A 25,119-nucleotide genomic window follows, 5' to 3' on the forward strand; every position below is an offset into this window, starting at 1 on the left:
AACAGACACATGAAAGCAGAATAGATCGGGATTCTATCTTAGGAAACTTGGAAAAGAAACATAAACCATGGATGATAAAGTTGTTAGAGGAGTACCGAGATATATTTGTTGGAGCAAATGATCCTAATGGCTGAACAAATAAGGTTAAACATAAGATAGTACTAAATGATAATAAACCAATAGCATAGAGAACCTATAGAGTGCCAGAAAAGCATAGAGCAAAGTTAAAATGATGTGTAGAAGAGATGCTTGAACAAGGAGTAACAGAGAATGGATTAATGGATGTTGTATTATCAGCCTATTACTTACAGGATTCAGAATGCTTCTGTTATTTGGATGATGTAATAATGTTTGTGGCAAGTTTTGAAGAACACTTAGAAAGATTGAGACACGTATCTAACAGGTTTAGGAGAGCAAATTTAAAGCTTAAGCCAAGTAAATGCCAATTTTTAAAGACAGAAGTAGAATATTTAGGTCACGTGGTAGCCACAGAAGATGTAAAATCTGACCCTGAAAAGGTTAGAAGTCTGCAAAAACTATCCATTGCATAAAACAGTGAAAAATTTGCATGCATTTCTGGGATTTGTAGGATTTTATAGAAGTTTCATTAAAGGCATCAATTATAAGCTAAGCACAGATGCTTCACGATTTGCCATAGGTGCAGTATTATCACAATTAGATTAAAGTGAAAAGGAACACCCTACTTATCAGAGTAGACAGTTAGGAAAAGCTGAGCTAAATTATTTTGTTACATAGCAGGAATGCTTAGTCATAGTGCATGGAATTTAAACTTTCTAATGTTACTTGTATGGTAGGAAGTTCACTGTCATCACATAAAATCCACCATTGAGATGGCTAATGACATTAAAAGATCCATCATCTAGGTTAGCAAGATGGTCATTATTGTAACAGAAATATGTCTTTGAAGTAGAAAAATCAGAAACCGGGGAAAACAGATGATTAACAAGATAACGAAAGTAAATTTAGAAAATGAAGAAGACTTAGAAGTAATTTGAGATGTAGATCATGCGATTAACGAACAGAAAAAATATGAACTAGTAAATACATTAAGAAAAATAGTTTTACACGGTGAAGATACAGAATAGATGTTTGACTCTGATATCTTATGCAAAACGACTGATAAGGTCTCCCACTACATAACATAAAGAGGACTAGCAGAGATACAGTTTTTGTTGTGCATGTAGGGACTAATGATGTAGGGAAAGATGGGTCAGAGGAACTAATTAATAAGTACAAGGGGTTAATAAAGGCATTTCAAGAAAAATGCCATAACTTAATTGTGACACGGTTACTGTCGAGAATTAATTATGGGGATGAAATAATACATAGGTCACTAGAGCTAATTGCTAGAGTTAGTTTAATATGTAAGGATGAGCAGATTGGTTGGTTGGACTTGTGGGATCAGTTCAATGGAAGAAAGGAGCTTTATAGAATGGATGGTTTACACTTAAATAGGATATGGGCTTGTTTGCAAGGGCTGTTAATTCAGCTGTAAGGGAAGTTTTAAACTAGGAGTAGAAAGTGGTTAGGGCCAGGATAGATTAAATGCAAAAAATAATAAAAGGTAAAGAAAAGTTTAGTATAGGAAATGAGTATAGATGTAGTTATAAGGATAGGCTTAATTGTTACTTTGTAATCCTGGAACTATAAGAAATAATATAGATGACTTTAGGCACTAGTAGGAATGGAATAGTTTTGTATAATGGGAATAACTGGTTAAATGTAGATGACTTTTACGACAGAAATTCCTTTGAAATACAGGGTTACAAGTTACTTTATAGCGATAGAGTACTAAAGAGAGGGCGAGGGATGGCTATATATATATAAAAAATGTGAGTTACATCCGGTTGAAGTTCAGAATATCAAAAATAATTGCAAGGAGATTGAATTCATTTGGGTTTCTATTATCGGATATAAAGGGGAAAGGCTTTTAGATGATACTGATGAAATTAGTGAGCAACTTTACAGTGAGATTAAGTTTTCAGCTGTTAATGAAGTCATAATTATGGGTGATTTTAATTTCAGGCATATAGATTGGGAAATGCTAGAGTCAAACTATGAGGGAGAAAGGTATTTGGAAACTGTTCAAGATGGCTTTGTTCACCAATTGGTATGGAACCTACTTGAAACAATGCTATTTTAAATTTATTGTTAACTTCAAACATAGAAATGATCTAGAAAGTGAACATTGGGCAATATCTGGGTGCAAGTGATCGTTGCTCTATTAAATTCGATATTTTGCTGCATATGGAGATAAGGAATAATGATATTTTCGTTACAAGTTTAAAAAACTAATTTTGAAGGGATGCAACAATAAATATCTGTTGTGAATTGGGAAGCTGAGTTATTTGGAGACACTGATCAAGTGTGGAAAACATATTATTATAGAAAGAAAAGGTGGCTGCAATTATATAACTAAGTTGCTCACAAAGGATATAAGAGAAGAAATCAATGAAAATCATAATACATTTAAGAAACGTAAACTTATTGGTCGGACGGGAGATTTAGAAGATTATCGAAGATCAAGAAAGTTGGTGAAACAGGAAATTAGGACATCAAAAAGGATGTATAGGAAAAGGTTTGCTGAAAATGTAGAAATTATCAGTAAGGATTTCTTTAAAGACATTAAGGGCAAAAACAAAATGTTAAGATTGGGGTAGGACCTTTGAGTAATGATAAAGGACGGTTCGTACCTGATAATTATGAGATGGCTGGGTTACTAGACTATGCTATTTCTTTAGTTTCTACTAATGAAGATTTAAGCAATATTCCACATCTTGAACAGTTAATAGATGGAAACAAGATTGAACTAAATGACTGCATTAACTCTGAGCTTGTTAAAAACAATTGGGGAGTTTAACGAATGATAAGGCTTCTTGGCCACATAATATTTCCCCGAGGGTTTTGAAGTATGTTAAGGATTGGATATGTGAGACAAATTTTACTATTTTTTGTAAGTCTTTGAATAGTGGGAAGGTAACAGAGGATAGGAAGTTAGCTAATGGTACTACTCTTTCCAAGGGACGAGATAAAAATTGTTCCAGTAATTATAGGTCCATTAATCTTACATCAGTTGTAGCAAAACGTTTTGAAAGTCTGATAAAAGATGCTTTGCAAAGTCATTTAACAAAATTATTAATTTTTTGGATAGTCAACATGGTTTCACTAAGGGGAAATCTTACTTTACAAATCTTTTGACATATTTTGAAAAGGTTATCTGGATTTTCAGAAAGCATTTGACAAGATGCCACATACAAGACTTGTAAAAATGATCTCTTTAAGTGTCGTGGATAAGTTAGCTGATTAGATAGAAGAGTAGAAGAAAGCAGAGGAGTGTTATAAATGGAGTTCAGTCAAACTGGATTAATGTTTCAAGTAAGGTACCTCAGGGCTCAGTTTTAGGACTGTTGCTCTTTTGGATTTGCATCAATGACAGAGATGAGGGAATGGTCAATAAATTACTTAAATTTGCAAAAGACATTAACGTCTTTGGTGTTGTTAACTGTGAAGAAGATGCTGCTGATTCACAAAATGATTTAGATCATTTAGTGAGTAGGGCAAAAACATGGTAAATGGGTCTTAATTATACTAAATGCAAGATAATGCATGTGGGTTATCATAATTTGAATTTTAAGTATAAGTTGGATGGGAATAACATAAACAATGCCATGAAAGAAAGGTGTTGTGGTGTAATGGTTGACAAGTCTCTTAAGCCATCCAAGCAACGTGTTGTTGCTAGTGGTAGGACAAATAGGATTGTAGGTTGTATGTACAGAAATACTACATACAAGTCTAATTTCATTGTATATGTCACATTTGGAGTATTGTGTTCAGTCTTGGGCTCCTTACCATAGGAAGGATATTTAATTGTTGGAAAGGGTTCAGAGAAGAGTTACTAGAATGGTGCCTGGGATGGAGGGATTTTCATACGAGGAGAGGACGAGATATCTCAAATTGTTTTCTCTTGCAAAAGAAGACTTAGAGGAGATCTAATTGAGGTGTTTAAGATTGTATAGGGAAATGATAGTGTTGATACATCATCTTTTTTCATACTTTACAGTGAGAATAGTAGGAATAGGGGACACGAATATACATTTTTGCAGGGTAAGAGTCATCTTCAGCTAAGACAGTTTTATTTTAATTCTTACTGTAACCACTTTTTGAGTTATACCTGTAATGAATCTTGTGGATTTTACTCGTAACCACTTCTGCAAATCCCTCGTAACAACTCTTGTAAATTCTACTGGTAACTACTCTTGTGAATCCCACTCGTAAACACTCTTTTACATCCTACTGGTTACGATTCTAATGAATTCAAATCGTAATTGCTCCTGTAAATACTCCTAGTAGTCACACAGATAAACACTCTTGTGAAACATACATATAATCATTCCCATGAATTACCTTCGTAACTATTTTTGTAAATTCCAGTGGTAACCACTCTTGTAAATTCCAGTGGTAACCACTCTTGTGAATTCTTTTCCTAACCATCCTTTGATTCATACTCTTAATCACACCAGTTAGTCCAACTCTTAGTCCCTTTTGTGAATCCTACTCATAACCATTACCTTTAACATAACATAATGTTTTGGGACAAGAAGGGATCTACTGATCCATCTCGGCTGTTCCACCCTCTAACCTAAACTAAAACTATTAACTAAATAAATTAAAATATATTAAAGCCAGCCTTTATCATTCATATAGTTATCAAGTTTTCTCTTAAACTCACTTAATTTTACTGTCTCCACAACATCCTAAGGCAACTCAATATAAAAACCATCCAAATTGTTAGGAAAAAGCAGTTACGAATAGAATATAACGGAATGACTACGAGAAGTATTTACAAAAATCGTTATAAAGATGATTTAAAGGAATGATTACGAGTAAATTTACAGGAATGAATACGAATGATATTTACTGGAGTGATTACTAGTACGACTTAAAAGCTTTTTAAAACGATGATTTACAGGAGCACCAACGATTAGGATTTACACAAGTAACTAAGATTAGAATTCAGAAGGGTGATTATGAACAGGATTCGCGAGGAAGGTGATCAGTCGCTTTCACAATAAGGTTTACCAGCAAGATTTACATGAGTGATTACGAATAGCCACCCCTCAATGGCATAAATGTAAATCTGGAGGCTTATAATGATAAATCTGGGTTTCGATACCACTGGTGGATACATTGTATAACATTGTGCCTAACTACAAATAAACAGACAAAGATTACGAGTAGGATCCAGAAAAGTTGTTACGAATACGATTCACAGGAGCAGCTACTAGTTGAAATTACAGGAGTGACTACAAATAAGATCTATAGCAGTAACAGCGAGTGGAATTTACAGGAGTGATCATGAGTAGAATTCACAAAAGTTGTTATGGGTAGGATGTGAGAGATAGGTTACAATTAACATATAAAAAGTGTTTATGAGAACGATTTGCAGAAGTGATTACTGTTCGTATTTACAAGTGTTGTTATGAGAAAAACGCACATAACTGGTTACGAGTAGCATTCACGAAAGTGGATATGAGTACAATTCACAAAAGTAGTAACGCATCGAATTTCCTAAAGTGGCAACAGAAGGGATTTACAGGCTTGTTTACTATTAGGACTCACTACAGTGGTTACGGATAGATTTACAAGAGTGGTTTTTACTAGGATTTACAGAGTAACTAGTAGTATTAGTCACAAGAGTGGTTCGACTAGGATTCACAAGAGTGGTTTCTACTAGAACTTACAGAAGTAACTAGTAGTATTAGTCACAATAGTGCTTCAAGTAGTATTTACAACAGTGATTATGAAAAAGTAGAATTCACAAGAGTGGTTACTAGTATGAATTACAAAATTGGTTATCATGATGTATAGGAGTGATTATGAGAAGAATTTACTCCGAGTGGATTTAAAAGCGTGATTAAGAGTAGGATTCACAACAGTAGTTACGATGATTATTTATAGAAGTGACAATAAGAAGTATTTATTGGAGTAGCTAAAAGTGGGATTTTCAAGAGTATTCAAAAAAGTGTGAACAAGTAAGATTCAGAAGAGTGGTTTCGCGTTGAATATACAAGATTAGTTACGAGAAGGACATACATGAGTGGTTACGAGTAGGATTCAGAAAAGTGGTTACGAATAGGATTTACAAAAGTGATTATTGGTAGGATTTACAGGAGCATTTACGAATGTAATTAATATGAATGACTTAGAGTGAGTTTTACAAGAGTGGTTACGAGAAACATTTACATGAGTGAATAAGAATATATTTCACAAGAGTGGTTATGTGCAGGATTCCAACGAGTGACTTCCAGTAGGGTGCACAATGGCCAGCCTGGAGGATTTATAGTAGCGATTACAGGAGTAGTTATGAGTAGAATTTACAAACGTTGTTACAACTTAAATTCACAACGGCGTATACCAGTAATATTTATAATAATCGTTAAAAATACAATTTAGAGGTGTTTTTACGAGTAGAATTTACAGGAGTGAAAATGAAATGATTTACTTGCTTCAGTACAAGAGGGATTTATAAGAATGGTTACATGTATAGATTCAGAGAAGTGGTAATGAGTAGGATTCAGGAGAGTTATTTCAGGAATGGGATTTACAGGAGTAATTGCGAATATTATACAAAAGCGTGATTTTGAGTATCACTCACAAGAGTGGTTACATATAGGATTCACAAGAATGATTAGCAGTAGAATTAACAAAAGTGGTTATAAGGAGGCTTTACAGGAGTTGTCACGGAGATAATTTAGAGGAGTGACTAAGAGTGTGATTCACAAGAGCATTACAAAGATGATTTACATGAGAAATTATGAGTAGAATTCACAAGAATAGTTAGAAGTAGGATTCATAAATGTGTTTAGCAATAGGATTTACGAGAGCAGAAACGAGTACGAATCACAAATCACAGACTTAGAAGGATGGATACGAAGCGGACTTACAGGGGTAGTTACGAGAAGGATTATAGTGGTTATTAAGTACGTGTATTATTGAAAAGAGTGGTTAAGATAAGGATAAACAAAAGTGTTTAGTTTACCAGCAGATTTTTCGAAATTGTTAGTTTACACAAATAACACTAAACAACTGATTATTTAGGTTTTATCTTCAGTCTATAACGTATAAATACGTTTTGTCCAGGTATCATGGAAAATTTCGAGATAAACATTATTATACATTGTGTAAGTACTTAGAGCTGGTTGTAATTTCACTTGCAAACCTATGTATAATAAAATAGCTATTCAAGTCCAAGTAAACATAAAATATTAAATATATTTTCTTCTGTTAAAATTGAGTAAGAACATTTCAGTAAAATCGCGGTATACCTATGACTTTCAGAGTAATGACGGTGTTCACAGTCCGGGCTTTATGGAAGTCAACCCGACACCGATACTCTCCTGCGTCATCTTCCTTCACGGGGTCCAGCTGAAGAAATGCTGGCCTGTTGATCATGTTAAAGTAAGCACGACTCTCCAGCTCAGGGATGGAAGACTGGTGGGCGTGATCCACGCTACCCCGCCGGGCGTCCAGAGTATAGATGGGTTGAGCCGAGTCATCCTTGTACCAGAGAATGAGAGCTGCGGAGTCGTCGGCGGAGGGGGATGAGATGTCACATGGAAGAGCCACTTTGCCTCGTACAACTGCAGTGTACAGAATGGAAGCTGAAATGTGAAAATAAAATTAATATAATACGTTATTGAGTATATATCCCATACTTTACTGCCATTGCCATTCTAAGAAAAATATCTTACATGTAACTTTATCAGTTAACAATAACTAAACTTAGAAAAGACTTTATCTTCATCTGTTGAAAATAATTAGAGTAAACGTTTGTTGTTTCGAATGTTTGAGCAAAAGTATATATATGTTATTTTAAGCTGGTAGACAAGAGGGTAGGGAGCTAGTTAAAAGTATCAACCTCCAACTTTTGGACTACTCTAATCGAATAGTGGGATTTTAACCGTCAAGTTTATAACACGATCTCAAAATGTTGAACGTCATTTTGTAGCAACAGTGACCGGACCATTGACCCTTGTAACCAATAGAGCGACGATCGTCCCACTAAAATATGAAAAAACTTGTTTGTATCTACCTCAGAAAAAAAAAAGCTGAAATAAGAAAAACATTGGTTTGTATCTTTACCAGTTAACAATAATTAATTATAAGATAAATAGTGTTTGTGTGTTCATTAATTAACTATAATTAGAACTAATAAAAAACTTTTTATATCATCAAAATAATAAAAGAGAAAACATCCTCTATATCTTCCAAAACTAACATGAAAAAAAGGAAGAAATGAAATCATTAGAAAACTTTTTCATGTTGTAAGTGTCTGTGTTTTTTCCTTATAACAAACCCCTAAATTAGACTATTTGCTGTGTTAACCTCGGGGAATCGAATCTCAGACTTTAGCATTGAAGTCTATAGACCTACTGCTGGTCCACCAAAACCGAGCAAAAAATAAAAGTGTGAGAAAAACATTTTATATTCTGTAAAAATTGAGAAAGTGGAAACGAGAGAGCCTTTTTATTCTGAAAAAAACTAATGAGAAATATAGACAAAATAAAACTTTTTATATCCGGACAAACTAGCACGGAAGTAAAAACAAGAGAAGAAATTATAGTTTGTTCTTTTTGAATTTTGCCCAAAGCTAGACGAAGGTTATCTGCGTTAGCCGTCCCTAATTTAGCAGTAAAAGACTAGAGGGAAGACAGCTAGTCATCACCACCCACAACCAACTCTTGAGTTACTCTTTTACCAGTGAATAATGGGATTGACCGTGACATTATAACGCCCCCATGAGCATGTTTGGTGGGATAGGGATTCAAACCCGCGACCCTCAGATTATGAGTCGAGTGCCTTAACCACCTGGCTATGCCGGGCCAGAAATTAAAGGCTGGAAAAACACTAACGAGAAATAAAAACAAAAGAAAGTCATTTTTTATCTTAAGAAAATTAACAGAAAGTAGAAACAAAAGAAAAGGTCTTATATCCTGAAATACTAACAGGAAGTAAAAACAAGAAAATAAAATTATTTCCTGAAAAAACTAACGACAAATAAAAACAGAAGAAAATGATTTTTATTTTAAGACAATTAACAGCAAGCAGAAACAAGAGAAAAGTATTTAATGTCCTCAAATACTAATAGGAAATAAAAATAAGAAAAACTTGTTCTTATCCTTCTTAATTCCAAAATGTGTGTATATGTTTTATTATGGCAAAACCACATAAGGTTATTTATTGTTCTCACCAATGAGAATCGAACCTTTAATTATAGCTTTGCAGATCCGAAGACTTACTGCTGTTGCACCGTGGGGATAAGTTCAATTTTAGTAAAATGGATTTTGTTTTTAATATTTTTAGGAAATTGCCTAAATTATAATTTATTATTTAATTGTAAACACCTTTAGTTTCGAAGATTTTGAAAAAAAGTATCTGGAACTTTTCTAAAGTGTTGATAAAATAATTGGCTCCGAAATTACCCAAAGGTGTCACCATTTTAATTTTTATTCAGAGAATGCAGAATATAATAAGTGCTTTGATAATCGAGCTTCCTACCGTCCCTAATAACAGAAAGAAAGGCATAACTCGAATCAGGCTCTATTGTAACTTCCAAGCAAGTAAAGAAAGAAAAGTCGTGCCGATGATGGCTGGTTCCTTTACTTTTTGTTCTGTAACTTGTTTACGTTCAACTCTCTCGAAGGCTTTTGTTTAAAAAAAACTGGAGGCGTAACAATTGCATTAGCGTTTCATCACTGTTTCTACTTTATTCAATTTTCTTATTTTCAGAACGAATATGTCTTTTTGAAACACTCGCTCACAAAACGAGTAAATACCACGAGAATGAAATTACAAAGTTTGTAGACAACAATTTATTTTTCTAATTTTGTAAAACAAAAGTAAACTCTCCCAGGTTTATTTTCTTTTTTTCTCTTCGACGGATTTCAGAATCAACGATGTTTTTTTTTTTTCGGTTTAGTTTAAGTGTTACATTAAAAACTATCTTCAGGATTATCGTGAGCTACATCTGGATGTTAACAGATGTGATTTAGCAGTACCAGTTTCTTTCACCATCAAGTACTTCTGGTCTTTTCGATAAAACAAGACGAAACCTAGTCTGGAGATTTAAACCTTTGTGTGGTTTATAAATCTCAAGAGAAATTTAAGGACACTATTGAAACACATTGTCAATGATGATTTTTGTAAAATTTTAACTGTATATTCTTTACAAGAACATTATAAATTATTATTATTATATAAAATAGTGTGTTTATACAAATCATCAAGTCAAGTGAGAGCCATTGTAAAGTCGCGGTCGAACGGAATGTATCAGAACTACATTTTGGCATTACTTGGCGTGACGTAGATAACGTGATACAAAGGATAATTGATCGTTTTGGGGAAAGGTGTAACTGCCCTTTCTGACTCAAAATATTCATACACTAATATCACAAAGATTTAGAATTTCCATTACATGAATATCCATTGTATTTACAGGAAGGCTTGGGTGTAATTTGGACATGGCAGTCTTACGATGGAGCTTTTTGCAATAGAAACTACCCTGTAGGGCTATTGTCAAAATGTACGATCGTCAGGTGGAGTATGACATAACATAGCGATATGAACTGTAATGACGTAGTGTGTCTTCAAAATTGTTTTAATATAACACAACCAGTCTCTGTATTTTTTCATTAAAACATGTTTTAGACGTTCTAAAAAGGGTTCCTGCGAGAAAAAATATAATAAATGTCTCATTTTAATAGAAATGTTAATTAATAAAATTATAAAAACTAGGTAGTGAAGCTAAGTTAACCTGCTTTCCATTTGTTATTTTTTAAAAGAAATTTATCGAAAATAAAACTAAAATATACATGTATGTTTGTTTTGCTGAAGACACTAATTAGCATCCCTGATGCACACTGAAGCATCATCTGTACCCATGGCACTAAATTAAAGGAAATACTGTAATACACTTATAAGCTTACGACTTACACAGCAAACGTCCTATATTATGCACAGTAATAAGATGACGAGTTTTATAGAAAACTTCCTAAGTAGTTATGGCAGGTGTTCAGACACACACACACTGACCGTCTGTCTCAGGGTAAAGGAGTAGTGACGATAATGTCCACGAAGAGTAACTATAGGGCGCGTTGCTAGGCCGCCATAACAACGGAAGTTGTCCAAAGAGAAAAGTTGCCAGGGTCACAAAGTGGCACCACAGGGAGCAATAGACGTACTTTCTTATCTTACTGAAAATAGTTGACGTGATCTAGTTTCAAGTTTGCTGACATCTAAAGGTTTATCACAAAACGAGATATTTTAAAAAGTCAATAGCTTTAAAAGGTCTACAATTAGAAAGTTCGGTAACACACCCCTGCAGAAGAAAGTTTGTTTATATCTGTACTCTAAAACCGCAAAGTTTTGTTAATTTTATTTGTATAGCACGGTTTGTACTTCAAGTGAATATTCTGAAGAAAATAGTAAGTATTTCTATTTTAAATAATTTCTGTAATAGTAAAGTGATTGGTTAAACAGTAAGTCATTCATTCATTAGATTTAGTTGTAGCAAAATGGTTAGGTTAATGACTTTCAGATAGAAATGTAAAGAACACTTATATGCTGTTAGTTTCAGTAAAAACAAGCTCTCGACAAAGATTTTCCACAGTAATAATTGTTGAACATAGATCCTTCATACTTTAGTGTTCAACTTATAGAGGTAAACATAATATTTAAATAAGTGTCCTTTTCAGAACGATAATTGTGAAAGTATATAAGGTAAATTATTGGCTATAGTATTAGCAACTGTGCTAAAATACTACATAACTATAGTAACACTGTCCATCTAAAGTAACATTATCCTTTTTAAAACCTTATAATAATAACACCATCTGTTCATAGATGCACTGTCGGTCTTTGAAAAAATGTGTAAGTGAAAACTATAAAGTAACATATGTAAAATTAAATATATTGTCAAGAACAATAAAAATCATAGTTATATGGGTAGAGGAATAGCATATTTAAACTATAAAGCCAAGCTAGTGAAACGGTAAAATTGTTTGTTAAACCACTGCATGATATTTAGAGGTGTTATCACGAAAAACCCGTCCTCTTCAGAAATTGCAAAAAAGTATGATTAGATATAGAAGCAACAACTATAATCAGTACATTAAATGTGATAATATATCCAGCTCCAGAAACAGCAAAAAGTATGTCATGCTAGTTAAAGAAAGAAGCAAAAACTTTAGAACTAATGAATTAGTAAAATGTTTTATACATAGAGTGATGGATAATTAAAAAAGTATGCTATGCAAATAAGGTAAAAAACTATTAATTAATCGATGATACTACGAACTATGCTAACATTATCCTCAGTATAACAACTATAGCAACATTATTAACCGTCTTTGTATGACATATTATAAGTGGTAACTATAAAGCTGACAAGATTAAAATAGCATAGTTAATGTTTTACTTATAAAGGGAACTGTAAAAATAATGTTATACAAATCAGATTAAATTATTGATTTTAAGACTTTGATTGTTACTATAAAGTTGATGACACGTTGTCACCCTCTAATGGTTCGCTCGCGAACTACTTTCACGCCTTCTGGTGCCACTTCGTGGTCTTGACAATGCTCTCTGGACAACTTCCGTTGTCATGGCGGCATAACAACTTCCGCCTATCTTGAAGGCCTAGCAACGCGCCTTTTGGATTCACTTCGTGGACGTCATCGTCTCTATCCCTGAGACAGCCAATAAGCGCATGTGTCTGAACACCTGCCCTAACTATTATCCTAGATGATACACACTGATAACCCTACGACTACTCAGTAATAATCCTAGAAAATCTACATTAATAAACTTACGGTCTAATTAAACAGTAAACGTCCTAGATAATACACTCTTAAGATTACAGCTTACACAATAAGCGTCCTAGATTATACACACTAATAATCTTAAGACTTACACATAAAAATGGCATATAATTCACACTAATAAACCTCTAACTTACACAGTGATCACCCTGTATTATGCGCAGTAATAAGATTATGACTTGCACAGAAAACGTCCTAGTTGATCTACAGTAATAAGCTTACGACTTGCATAGAAAACGTCCTAGGTGATCTACAGTAATAAGCTTACGACTTGCATAGGAAACGTCCTAGGTGATCTACAGTAATAAACTTACGATTTACAAGTAAACATCCTACATGATATACACTAATAACACTAGAATTTATACAGCAAATGTTCTAGATGATCCACATTAATAGGCTTACAATTTACACAGAAAACGTCCTAAATGATCCACAGCAATAAGTTTATGACTTATAGTGAAAAGTCCCATATTACGCACAATAATAAGCTTAAAACTTATATACGTTTTCTATATATTCAGTTCACCTCATAAACTTACAAAAACTGTATGCTTTCTCTGAAATTTCTAGGCTTCATCCGTTGTATAGAATTGCTGCCAGAGCCTCAGTGTATTTTAGAATACAAATTCCAGACATCTCACTTACTTTTATTAACATGTTTGTATAAACATATGACACCCCAACCAGAAGATCCATGGAAAACATTAAGTTTGTTTGATATTTAGCTGCGACATAGCGGCTTCTAGAATGGCTCTGAGTTTGTTTTTTTCAAGTACAAACATTTGGTTCATAGCTACATCTATTGATCGATTTGAGATCTAATTACAGCCACGGCTATTGAGGATTTCCTTTTGTTTTAGCTTAAGATAGTTTTAATGTTTTTCCATAGATAAGAAATATTTCTTTCTTCCTTCATAACAGTTACTTAAGAAAGAAATAAGCGTAGAGAAACCTTCAACATATTACGGAGATTTTATTTATTTTTATGAACATTTATCATTATGGTTTGTGTAAATAGTAGTAGAAACCATTACTTGAGTTAAGAGTTCAATTTGAACCAATAAACGTCAATGTACGTAGCTTCTGCTCTGATGGGAATCGAAACTAACCTATTTAAAAACAGTTTTGCAGTCTTGGAAGAATAAAATATGTATCGATGTTTTATATCTGATTTTATATAGTTAATAATCATGTTGCTAACTAAACTACTTTTATCAAGGAGCATTCTCGAATTAAAGGCTCGTGATTTTATCAACAAACTTAAACGTATATTGCAGAAAAGAGAGAAGCAGTGATCTGGGATTTTTGTGAAGTTGTCTAATTTTCGAACAACATAACACACTGTTATTTGGCATTCTGATAACATGAAACTACCGTATTTTGTGAGCTGTTTGTGACACACACGTTCGTTAGTGCGACAGGTGAGTTTCGCCTTAGCAGAAGGGAATTTGATAAACCGAGCATGAGCAATTAATCTTCCCAAAGTAAATGATTCACCGACGTCACTTTAGAATACCAGAGCTCGGTAGAAGTTGAGACTAAAGATGCCGCTGAGTTTGGAGAGTCACAATGTGTAATTTGCACGTGGCGGATGAGATAAACCAGACAACCAATGATAGTAAAGAACATTCGGGCAGTGAAAGGTCACGTTTCGCAAAATGTGACGTCCAACTGGTGGATACGATAAACCAGAAAGTCAATAATGTCAGAGAACACTTGAGATGTGTCAGGTCGCGTTTCAAAACGCAACGCCCAGATACTACCTGAGATAAACCAGATGCCTGCACAGAAGACAATGCGCAGGTAGAAGATAAATTAAATCAGAGAACTAAAATTTCTATGAATTTATGAGTGAAAGTAAAGAAGAGTATGCTATAATATGTAAACAACACTATATCTGCCGTATTCAGTGTCGACGAGGCCTTTTGCCTAATACCAGAGTCAATCAGGCCGGCTGGTATAGGGGCTATTAATATCGGCAATATTTAAGTTACATCTTAAAACATGTTAAACAATAGGTTTCATTTAGAAACAGGATACACCACTTACTATATTTAAAAACAGTTAGGTCTAGAAATAAGTTACATTTTAAGAACATTCGGGAAGTGAAAGGTCACGTTTCGCAAAATGTGACGTCCAACTGGTGGATACAACAAACCAGAAAGTCAACGTTTTCCGAAAAATGAGTCGATGTTAAACAATAGGTTTCATCTAGAAATATGATGTACCGCTGACTATATCTAGAAACAGGTTAGACCTCAAGTTAGGTCTAGAAATAAGTTTCTTTATAAGTTACATCTGAGAACATGTTGCGTCGCAAGTTACATGTAGAGAAATATCTAAAATTTTGTCTTCTGTACATCCATTGTAAATCATATAGGATAATATTCTGTAGCACATGAAATTTTGCCTTTGCATTTTGAGATAAATATCTCTGGAAGAACGATATTTACTGGCTTATAATGATACTTTTATAAAGCTAGTACCTTCGGTATTATTATCTCTTATAAGTTTAAGATAGATCTGAAACATTAAAGATTTGTTTTCAAGAAAGAAGAAAGTGAATTGAGGATAATTTTGAAATAGGAAAAATCTTACTTTGAAAAAATAAATAAATAATTTAGCATATGTAAACTCAAAATATATTGTAACAGGATTAATACTTAAAGCCCGTTTCTTATTTCATTTTATTCGTTGTTTGATTGTAAATAAGCACAAAGCTACACAATGAGCTACCTGTGCTCTGCCCACCAGAGGTATCGAAACCCGTATTTTAGCGTTATAAATCTGCAGACATACCGCTCTGCCACTTGGGATCTTATTTCAATTATACAAAATGATGAGAAATGAAATTATTCAGGTGCTTCAACTTTGAATACGTTCATAGTATAATAGAGTCTCTTGGAAAGCTTACTTTACTTAATACATTGTATGGCGATGGCCTCTCCTATGAACTGAAGTGTCTCAGTTTTATTTTCATAAAATATATTTTTCTTCTTTCAATCTGACTATGATTTGAAGTTTTACAAAAAATGATATACTCATGAGATAAAATAAGAAATGTATTATCTTGCACCACTATTTGTTCAATTTTAAATATCGATTACATTTTGTGGTATTTCATAGTGTTCATTGCTTCTTTTAGATTAAGATATACCTAATGCTGCACCTCATGGCTTGTCCTTAAAATCACATATACCCCATAAATTTTAATTATGGTTTCACACGAATAGAAACTGGTGTTCCTTCTATTCTTGTCGATCTGCCCTAAGTGATTATATATGTGACAGCATAACGTAATGTTTCCGTCAAAAAACAGGTGATAGAAAATGTTACAGGGGCTGATTATTTATTATTCTTTCTTTGGATGTGCCTTAATTGGCTCAATTGATTAAACTGTTTGACTCATAACTGTTTCTTTTTTGCTTCAAAAGATAAATAAACTCAAGCACATGAGAAATTTGCATCCAGCAATTTTAACCAGTTTGTACTCACTTTTTGAAAGTCTATTCTAATAGGATTTTGATATAAAATGAAAGTAATAAGTGAACCCTTCATTTCAAAGAATCAAACAAAGAAACCTGATTAAAATATATGTTGGTTACTGCTTTGTTTAACAGCAAAGCCACATTGGTCTACTTGCTGTCACCGCGAGGAATTGAACCCCGGATTTTAGTGTTGCAAATCCGCAAACTTTCTGCCGTCCCACCGGGAGACGATTAAAATACTCACTTTAAAACTTTGTAAAAGTTCCACGTTGAGAGCGGATTGGTCCTGTGTTAGAGCTCTGGGTTTGAGTTTATTATTATTTGACGTAGAGAATTATTCGAGAAGCAAACATATTTGAATTTTGTATTTATGGAAATGCTACTAAAACTGTCTGCCGTCGTCCTTAATTCTGAACTACCAATCAGCAGCACTCTCCATCAACGCTAAGCGATTTACTATCTCTCTTACAACGCACCTACAGCTTAAAGTGCGGGAGAATATTTTGTGGCATCGCACGATTTCGAAACCGGCTGGTTGGCTCCGAAATTACTTTACGATAAGGAAGAAATAAGTTACTAAATTTTACACCTACAATCATACCGTTAGGCTGTCATAGTCTGACCAGTAATTCGTCAAAAGAGAAAATGACATGTTTAAACGGCTGGAAAACAGATTTAAAGTCTGGCGGAAATCTTTATTTTAAACGGCTAGGCTAAAGATTTAAAGTACTATGATCTCAAAAAAGATGTGTATAGAAATAACGTGTTTAATGAAGGGATTGTTTATGATAAAGCTACAATTCCTTGAATTTAAGTAGTTGCAAATTTAGCCAAAACGCTAAACTTGTGCGAGAAAGAAGCCTATCCAGGTTTATGACTTTGGGAACTTGGTGCTAGTGGATTTTGTGAGGAGGTATTCTTTTTTGTAACAGTAATTACTACTTTTCCATTTTCACTTTCCTATCTGACAGAATTAAACAAGCGGATTGTATAAATCAGGATATGTCTCCTTTTGTGATGTTTATTTATAGATCAACAACAGCATGAAGGCAACACGTTAGAGATATTGTAGCTCCCAACTTAGTATCGCCAAGGAATGACTCTGATTCTTTTTGTTTCTACCAAATTTTAGAATTATCCTTAAATCTTTATTAATGATTGAGAAGAATTCGAGCAGTTCTCGTAAAACTAACAGTCGACGTAGCAAGTTTTTTCATACAGAATGTCACGAGACATTTTTAAGTCTTACCGCATTGATAAGGCGCCATTAAACTTTAGCAAAAGTGAGACATTGTAATAAAAAACGAGAACTGCAAAATTAATATCTTGATCAAAACTTTCTTTTCAATCAAGATACTTTGATATGAGAAAAAAAGCATAAAAAATGTTCATTTTATTCGCTAAATTTTTTGGATAGTCTATCCTATTGTTCAAAAACGAAAGATTAATGGTATTCACTAAATTTCAAAAGCTTTTAATTTTTTAAAGTGACCGTTCAATAAAAGCATTAGATATTGATATTATATACACATAGTCAAAAGCAGACATATAGTTTTACACTTTAAGTGTTAAATATATTTTAAAATCGGCAAAAAAAAGATGATATTTTCTTTTCGATTTCAAGAACACAAAACAATAAAAATATTTCATGTGCATATGACACATGTTTTTGATCTGTCGTTGCTTCGGGCAAACCTTTTCATAGAAATATTTTCTTGGATTCTCTTCATTATTGTAAAGTTAAAGAAAATAAATAGAATAACGATAGGAAAGCTCAGATTTATTATACATTTATGAACATTTCACTTAAATCACCAGTGAAATGTTCAACTCTTTAAATATATTTTGAAACAATCTGTCTTCTAATTCATAAGTGATCGAAAACATATGTGCATGATAATATATATTTTTCTTTAATCTAAAAAACTTCTTTTTCTGGCTTCTAATATTTTCTGTGTGACTGGTTACATCTTTGGACACTATATAGCTTTTGTAACTCGTAAATATTTTGATACATTTGAGAGTTTCGAGTATTTTTACCAGTTTCTACCAGTTTTTAGTATTAAATATTAAACATTTTGTATGTAGAGTCAAACCCAATCTTAGACGTGTTATTATGATCCGATAGATAATACTAATAACGTAGGCCTGCAAAGTTGTTTTGGTTTTCATAACGGATTTTTCATAACTCAGCTACGCAGATTTCGAAAATAATTTTGCAAATCGGGAAGAAAAAGAAACTCTTATTTAGATCAAATTATTATTTCGTTTACTACAGTAAACATTTTTTATTATTATGTTTGTTAACAAAAGTACAAATAAACTGAAAAAAGGGAAGAAGATTAATGTCAAACAAATATGGATCCTCATTCATCCTGATTATTTTGTGTGAAATTTACGTCTTTTAGTCTCAAACTACGTGTTGTGGTCTTTCTTTTATGTATTGAGTCTGGAGCATCAGTCATCAGTAATCAGTCATCATGCTGATGTTCCACCTTCCCTGATACCTCCTCTCGATTTCCCTGATCTCTTGATGAAACCTTTCCCCTTGTTCTTCGCTGACGTCATTATGTGAGCGTAAGAAATGAGCTTTCAAGCTCATATTACAACCCAACTATTTGAATTTATCGAGCACGTTAGTGACAATATCTTCGTAATTTGAGTCCTTCTTGTTTCCTAAAAAATTGTCAGTAACATCTTTAAAAGCAATCCACGCTTCTTTTTCAACTTTAATCATTGTTCTTTCAAAGTCAGTTTTCTAGCCTGAGGCCCAACAAAATTCCATTCTTTAAGTATCGCTTCTGAAAGAGCTGGAAATTGCTGAAATAGATACTTGAAACAGTCGCCATCTTTATCTAAGGTCTTTACGTACTTCTTCATCAAGCCCAGTTTTATGTGAATTGGAGGTAATAGGACTTTCTTTGTGTATACCAAACTTTCACATTCAATGTTTTTTGATCCTGGTATCAGACTTACTCCGCGTGGCCATTGTTTCTTTATCCAATGGTGATTTCGTGCTCTGCTGTCCCATTCACACAAAATACATGGAAACTTTGTATAACCGTATTGTTGACCCAACAAGATACAAGGGACTTTTAAGTCTCCACAAGGTAGCCAACCGTGTTCTTTTTTATTTGACCTTATTAACAAGAAGTTCGAGCTTTTCGTACGTTTCCTTCAAGTGAACCGAATTTGCAATATGAGCAGATGCATATATGTTACCATTGTGAAGGAGAAGACCTTTTAGACTTTTTTTGGAAGAATCAATGAACAATCGTCACTCACTTGGTTCATAGACTGTCGTTTCTAGCATTGGTATCAATTCAGCATTATTGTTGCAATAAACCAGTGAAACTTCTTGCAAAAAGTATAGTATAAAGTGATTCTCACGATTTCTGTACCAGTAAAATGATGTCCCTGGAGAAAGTAAGTTCTTAGCCTGAAGCCTGGACCCAAAAATTTCTTATCTAAGTATTAGATATGCATCCTTTATCGTTTCCTGATATGAGTTTTAAATGGTTAATTCTTTTACTAATGGATTTGTTAATGTTTTTAAAGCGTTGAGTCCACGAGAGTCGTGTGTCAAATGTTATTCCTAGAAATTTCGTATGGGGCATAGCTTTTTTCGTCATTATCTAGTTTAAATTTTACTTTTGTTAATGATTTTGTAGTGTTTGTTTAAGCTGTGGGGTTCAGAAAGACTCGCCAGACGTTACACCAGTTTAGGATTGCATTTAAGGATTTTTGGACTCTGTTGCCTGCTATTAGTGGATTGTACGATACACTCCATACGGCTATGTCGTCTGCATATTGTGAAAAATAACTGTATATTAAGTCGGAGAAGGGTATGCTATTTATAAACAGTATGTAAAATATTGTTGATTAAACAGACCCTTGTGGTACTCCTGCGGTGATGTTAAATGTATTGGATAGAGTGTTATTTATTTTAACTGTTGCAGTTCGATTGGTTAAAAAGTTGGATATCCATCGGATTATTTTGTTATTAAAATTCGTTTATATATAAACGTTACGCACGAGGCCACTGAAGTGATGTTCCGTTAAAATAATGTTATGCACAAGGCCACGAAAGTGATGTTTCTTTAAGATGACGTTACGCACGAGGCCACTGAAAATGTTCCGTTAAGATAACGTTACCACAAAGCCACGAAAGTGATGTTCTTAAGATGACGTTACGCACGAGGCCACTGAAATTATGTTCCGTTAAGATAACGTTACACACAAAGCCACGGATGTGATGAGTTCTTAAGATGATTTTGTTTTTCTCTTTGTTAAAGGTGTTTTAAAATTTGAATATTAATTTGATTGAAAGATAAAAAAAACTTAAGTTAAATAAAAATAAACGAAACGAAAAGTAAAGTATTGTTCGTGTATACGAGTCTTATTTGTATGACGTATTACTCACACACACACACACATATATATATATATATATATATATGTCTTCAACATGGTCGTATGCGAGGGTGTTCGAGAAAGCCTACGATGTATTATGCATGTATATATATAGAGAGAGGAGTGTTCAGTTTGGTTGTATGCGACAGTGTTCCAGGAAACAGTGATATTTCTCTTGACGTTGAATTACTTAAAATTCAGGGAAGATGGAAGGCGAGTAATTACAGAGCAAATTTACAAATTCAACGCAAACCCTATCTGAACAACAATAGGCCTTGCTGGTTCTTTTAATACACAGCTGCTTTCGTTAATTACACGTCTGGACAACAAAATACGACCTTTAAGATCCACTGATAATCTGTTCCCAGCACCCGTCATATTTCATTGAAAGCACTATCGCAAATAGGTCAGTTCATTATTTTCTAATAATAAATTTTCTTTATGCCAGTCTTTAATTTTTACTTAATGAAAGTTGGTAGGCATCAGAAGTTTAAAAGACGTGAAGCATTTTCAGATTTTGATTAAGAATTACAGAAAGCACGATGTAGTAACCATGACTTTTTATAGCCTACAATGAGTCAGAGGACAAGCAAAAAAAGTCACCATTCTTTACAGCCAACACTGAGTCAGAATAGTCAGTGAACAATCATGTTTTTAAAACCAACATTGAATCAGAAGATTGAATAACTAACCGTGTTTTCTTACAGTAGGTCTCGAATTATAAGATTCGGTGAATAATCATGTTTTATTAGATTCAACCTTGAGTCAGAATATTCAATGAATATACCAAGTTTTCTTATAGCGATCCTTGAGTCAGAGGACTCAATAAAATTACTATGTTTTTTATAGCAAATTTTAAGTTAGAGGAATCAGATAATAACCATATTTTCTTATAACCAGCCTTGAGTCAAAATATTCAGTAAATAACCATGTTTCCTTATAGCGAACCTTGAGTTAGAGGACTCAATTAATTTACTAAGTTTTCTTATAGCGAACGTTCAGCTAGAGTAATCGGAAAATAATAAACATGATTTGTTACAGTCATGTTAAGGGCGATCACAATGAAACTCTAATGTTTTTGCTTGTATAAGCTAGTACTTTTGATATTTTACAGTCATATAATATGGGTAAAGGTTTATGTTCTATATAATGTTTACAAACAAGAGATTATACAGATCAGAAATGCTGGCCACTGTGTTATTATTGGATAACAGAACAAAATTTATATAGATTTTGTTTTTTATAGTAAAATGTATATTGAAGGTAACAAATATCCATAATTAGCTAACACTGACACATTGTACCCTAGTGTAGCAGCGGTATATCTACATACTTACAACGCTATAATCAGGGGTTCGATTTCCCGTCGTGGACACAGCAGATAGTCCAATGTGGCTTTGCTCTCAAATAAACAAACTGACACATTATGGTTTTTTAGAAAATACAGTTTTAGTTCCAAAGTGTTTAACAAAAACATAGCAAAGATCAATACAAGAGAAAAAGTTGAACTGTTTAAAGATATATATATGTATTTTTTATAATAAAAATAATAATAATACAATCCAGTAAATGGTGAGTAACCTGAAGATCTTACATACTTGAAAACAGTGAAAATTCATTAGAGACATACAGAGTGTGCGTTAATTGTTTCAGTAAATACATTTTTCATTATTTCGTGGCTTTTATAGGTTTACTCTAAGCGACTGTATACTCTGAAACGCGATTACAAGCTGTTAATAAGACTCAAATATATAGCCGAATGAGTTACTGGGTCTGTGAGATCTCAATAGTAACTCACGTTCTATGTTAGATTACATCCTTATGGTTGGTTGGAGAGTCTCTTCAACATCTTGTGAAACAACAACTTGAAAAAACACGCTCCACTAGTGCTAAGCAAAATGATGGTGCTGCACGTCTTCACTGGCTAACAGCTCGAGCATACGACACTCCAGAAAAGAAGATGAAATAAGGAAAGAGAGGCTACTTCTAGAATGACATACTAAGAACGTTAAGCACGCGCAGCTATATGTAAGCATCGGTGGATTTTATCTTTTACATTTACAATGTTTCTAGGGAACTGTGTTATATTTGTATTTTGTATCTATGACAAAGATACTAAAGCTATCTTCGGATATCCTTAATTTTGAACTACAGACCTGAGAGGAAGCAACAAATCACCAGCACCCTACTACCACACCATCCGTGCTATGGGATTGACTGTCACTCTTATAATGCACCTAGAGATTAAACTGAAGATAATATTTTTGGTATTGTACTCTGAAAGCCCTAGCTATACCACAGGGACAACCCGAACCTTCTGGAGGACTGAAATATCTATGAAACTTTTCAGTCTTGCATAGAAAACTGCCTCTCAGTTATACTAAACTTGAGCTATACGAATTTTGCGAACTTCCTAGTCTTATATAAGAAATTACATGCTAATCATACTAAATCTGAACTACACTTATTTTTCAAGCTTTCCAGCCTTACCTAGGCAGAGTAGTAATAATTATAAACTTGAACTACACGTGCTTCGCAAGGTCTTTAGTCTTACTTAGGAACGCTGTGCTGCTGGTGCTTCGCAAACTTTCCAATCTAACCTAAAAAGCTGCATATTAATCATAGCAAATTTAACTATATACATATGTATATGTACTTCCGAGCTGATTGAAAACAACAACAAGTGACCAGTATTTGTTGTTATTCCTCAACAGTAATTAGTTTAGCTTTAAGGTTTTACTCGCATCAACTAGCTTAAGGATAAATAGTTTAATATTTTTAATACATGAAAATTGTTTATCGATTGTTTATCTTAACAAACATATTCATTATGCAAAAGTAATAACTAATAACTTCACTATACATTCATTAAGTTAAATCATATATTTCTGATAACTTCATAAAGTCTAAATACAGATGGTTATCTCCGTAAAAAAAGACAAAAAAAAACACCGAACTTCACGGTTACGAATCTCAAAGAGTTAGATAGTAGTGAGAAACTAGATGTGATTTTGGAGCTTTTAGAAGTAACACTTAAACATTACATTTGTTTGTTTTTTACCTTTAGTAAAATTTCCACTTTGTTCTTTAGAGGAGTGCTGACAAACTGCTTATGTAAAGACTAGTTTTAGTGAAATTCCCACTTCGTTCTTTAGAGGAGTGCTGACAAACTGTTTATGTAAAGACTAGTTTTAGTACAATTCCTACTTTTTCTCTAGGTGAGTGCTGACAAACCATTAGTACAATAACTAGCATTAATCTAAGGAATAGCTACAGAAAAATTCCTGATTTGTTATTTTGATAAGTATTGACAAGTCTTAGTGTAAGGAGTAGCTCTAGTAAAATTCTAGACTTAGTTTTTTGGTGACGACTGACAGACCTTTAGTGTAAATGGTTAGTGTAACTGGCTCAATGGTAAGTCTGAGGGCGTACACGCTAAAAATGTAATTTCGATACCCACTTTTGGCAGACAAAAAATAATAAATTGTATAGCTTTGGGCGTAACAATAAACAAATAATAAAACAATAAATATAGGTAGTGTTAGGACTACCTACTTGTCTATTATTAATACATTATATCTGATACTTTGAGGAGAAAACCTTCATCACCTTGGTTAAGATATCAGAGAAAGCTTCTTTAAAGACCTTATCATGTTATTAGATGGATCGGTAAAGATTAGGATTTCTAGAGAAAATGTAGTTTTTGTCATGTGTGAAATAATCCTCAAATGTTTTGTGTGTAACTTATTCAATTCAATTCTTTTTGTTGATCATTAACTATACGTTGAACAAGAGATATATTATTTCAATGTAACCTTACCTCCCATAGTTACGTAACTTTTTTAATGATAAAAGAAAAGCCGTTTTCTGATTCAAAATGTAGATAATCTGACAAAGTCGAAATCAAAGCTTACAATTTGTCTCTCTGCTTTCACTGAATTTTCCAACATTTGTTGTTTATCTTCTACTTCTGGAATTCTTCTCCTCCTTTATCAAGCTGTTTTTGTTCTATAGAAATCCTGCTGACTTCTCATCACAAATCTAGACTGTCATTAAACATGTCGAGAAGTTGTGAAAACTTTATTCATGTCCCAACGTTTGAACTTTTTTACAAGTTTTATCTCGTCTAAAATTTATCATGTTTCTTTTTTCTTCATAAAAGTGACGTCTACACTGATAATGTAAAATACAATGGTTGGTAGCTTTACTCACTTGTTCAAATCGCTCATTCTATTGTGTGAATTAAATTTATGTAAGGTAGATATAAACAGATTAGTCTAGGGAACTCGAGTATGCGTAACCTTTCTGTTAGTAAG

At 33.4% G+C, this 25,119-nt stretch overlaps 1 protein-coding gene across 4 annotated transcripts in view; it reads right to left on the bottom strand.

The window, feature by feature from the left end:
- LOC106471054 (hemicentin-1-like) overlaps positions 1–25,119 on the bottom strand; it is a 180,579-nt gene that overhangs the window by 36,799 nt on the left and 118,661 nt on the right. For all 4 annotated transcript variants that reach the window (XM_022400539.1, XM_022400544.1, XM_022400535.1 and 1 more), the window contains exon 2: positions 7,347–7,682. In XM_022400539.1, the coding sequence (XP_022256247.1) occupies positions 7,347–7,682 (336 nt within the window). The remainder of the gene's footprint in view (positions 1–7,346; positions 7,683–25,119) is intronic.

The sequence above is a fragment of the Limulus polyphemus genome, unplaced genomic scaffold (assembly GCF_000517525.1).
Source record: "Limulus polyphemus unplaced genomic scaffold, Limulus_polyphemus-2.1.2 Scaffold109, whole genome shotgun sequence".
Taxonomy (NCBI): Eukaryota; Metazoa; Arthropoda; class Merostomata; order Xiphosura; family Limulidae; genus Limulus; species Limulus polyphemus.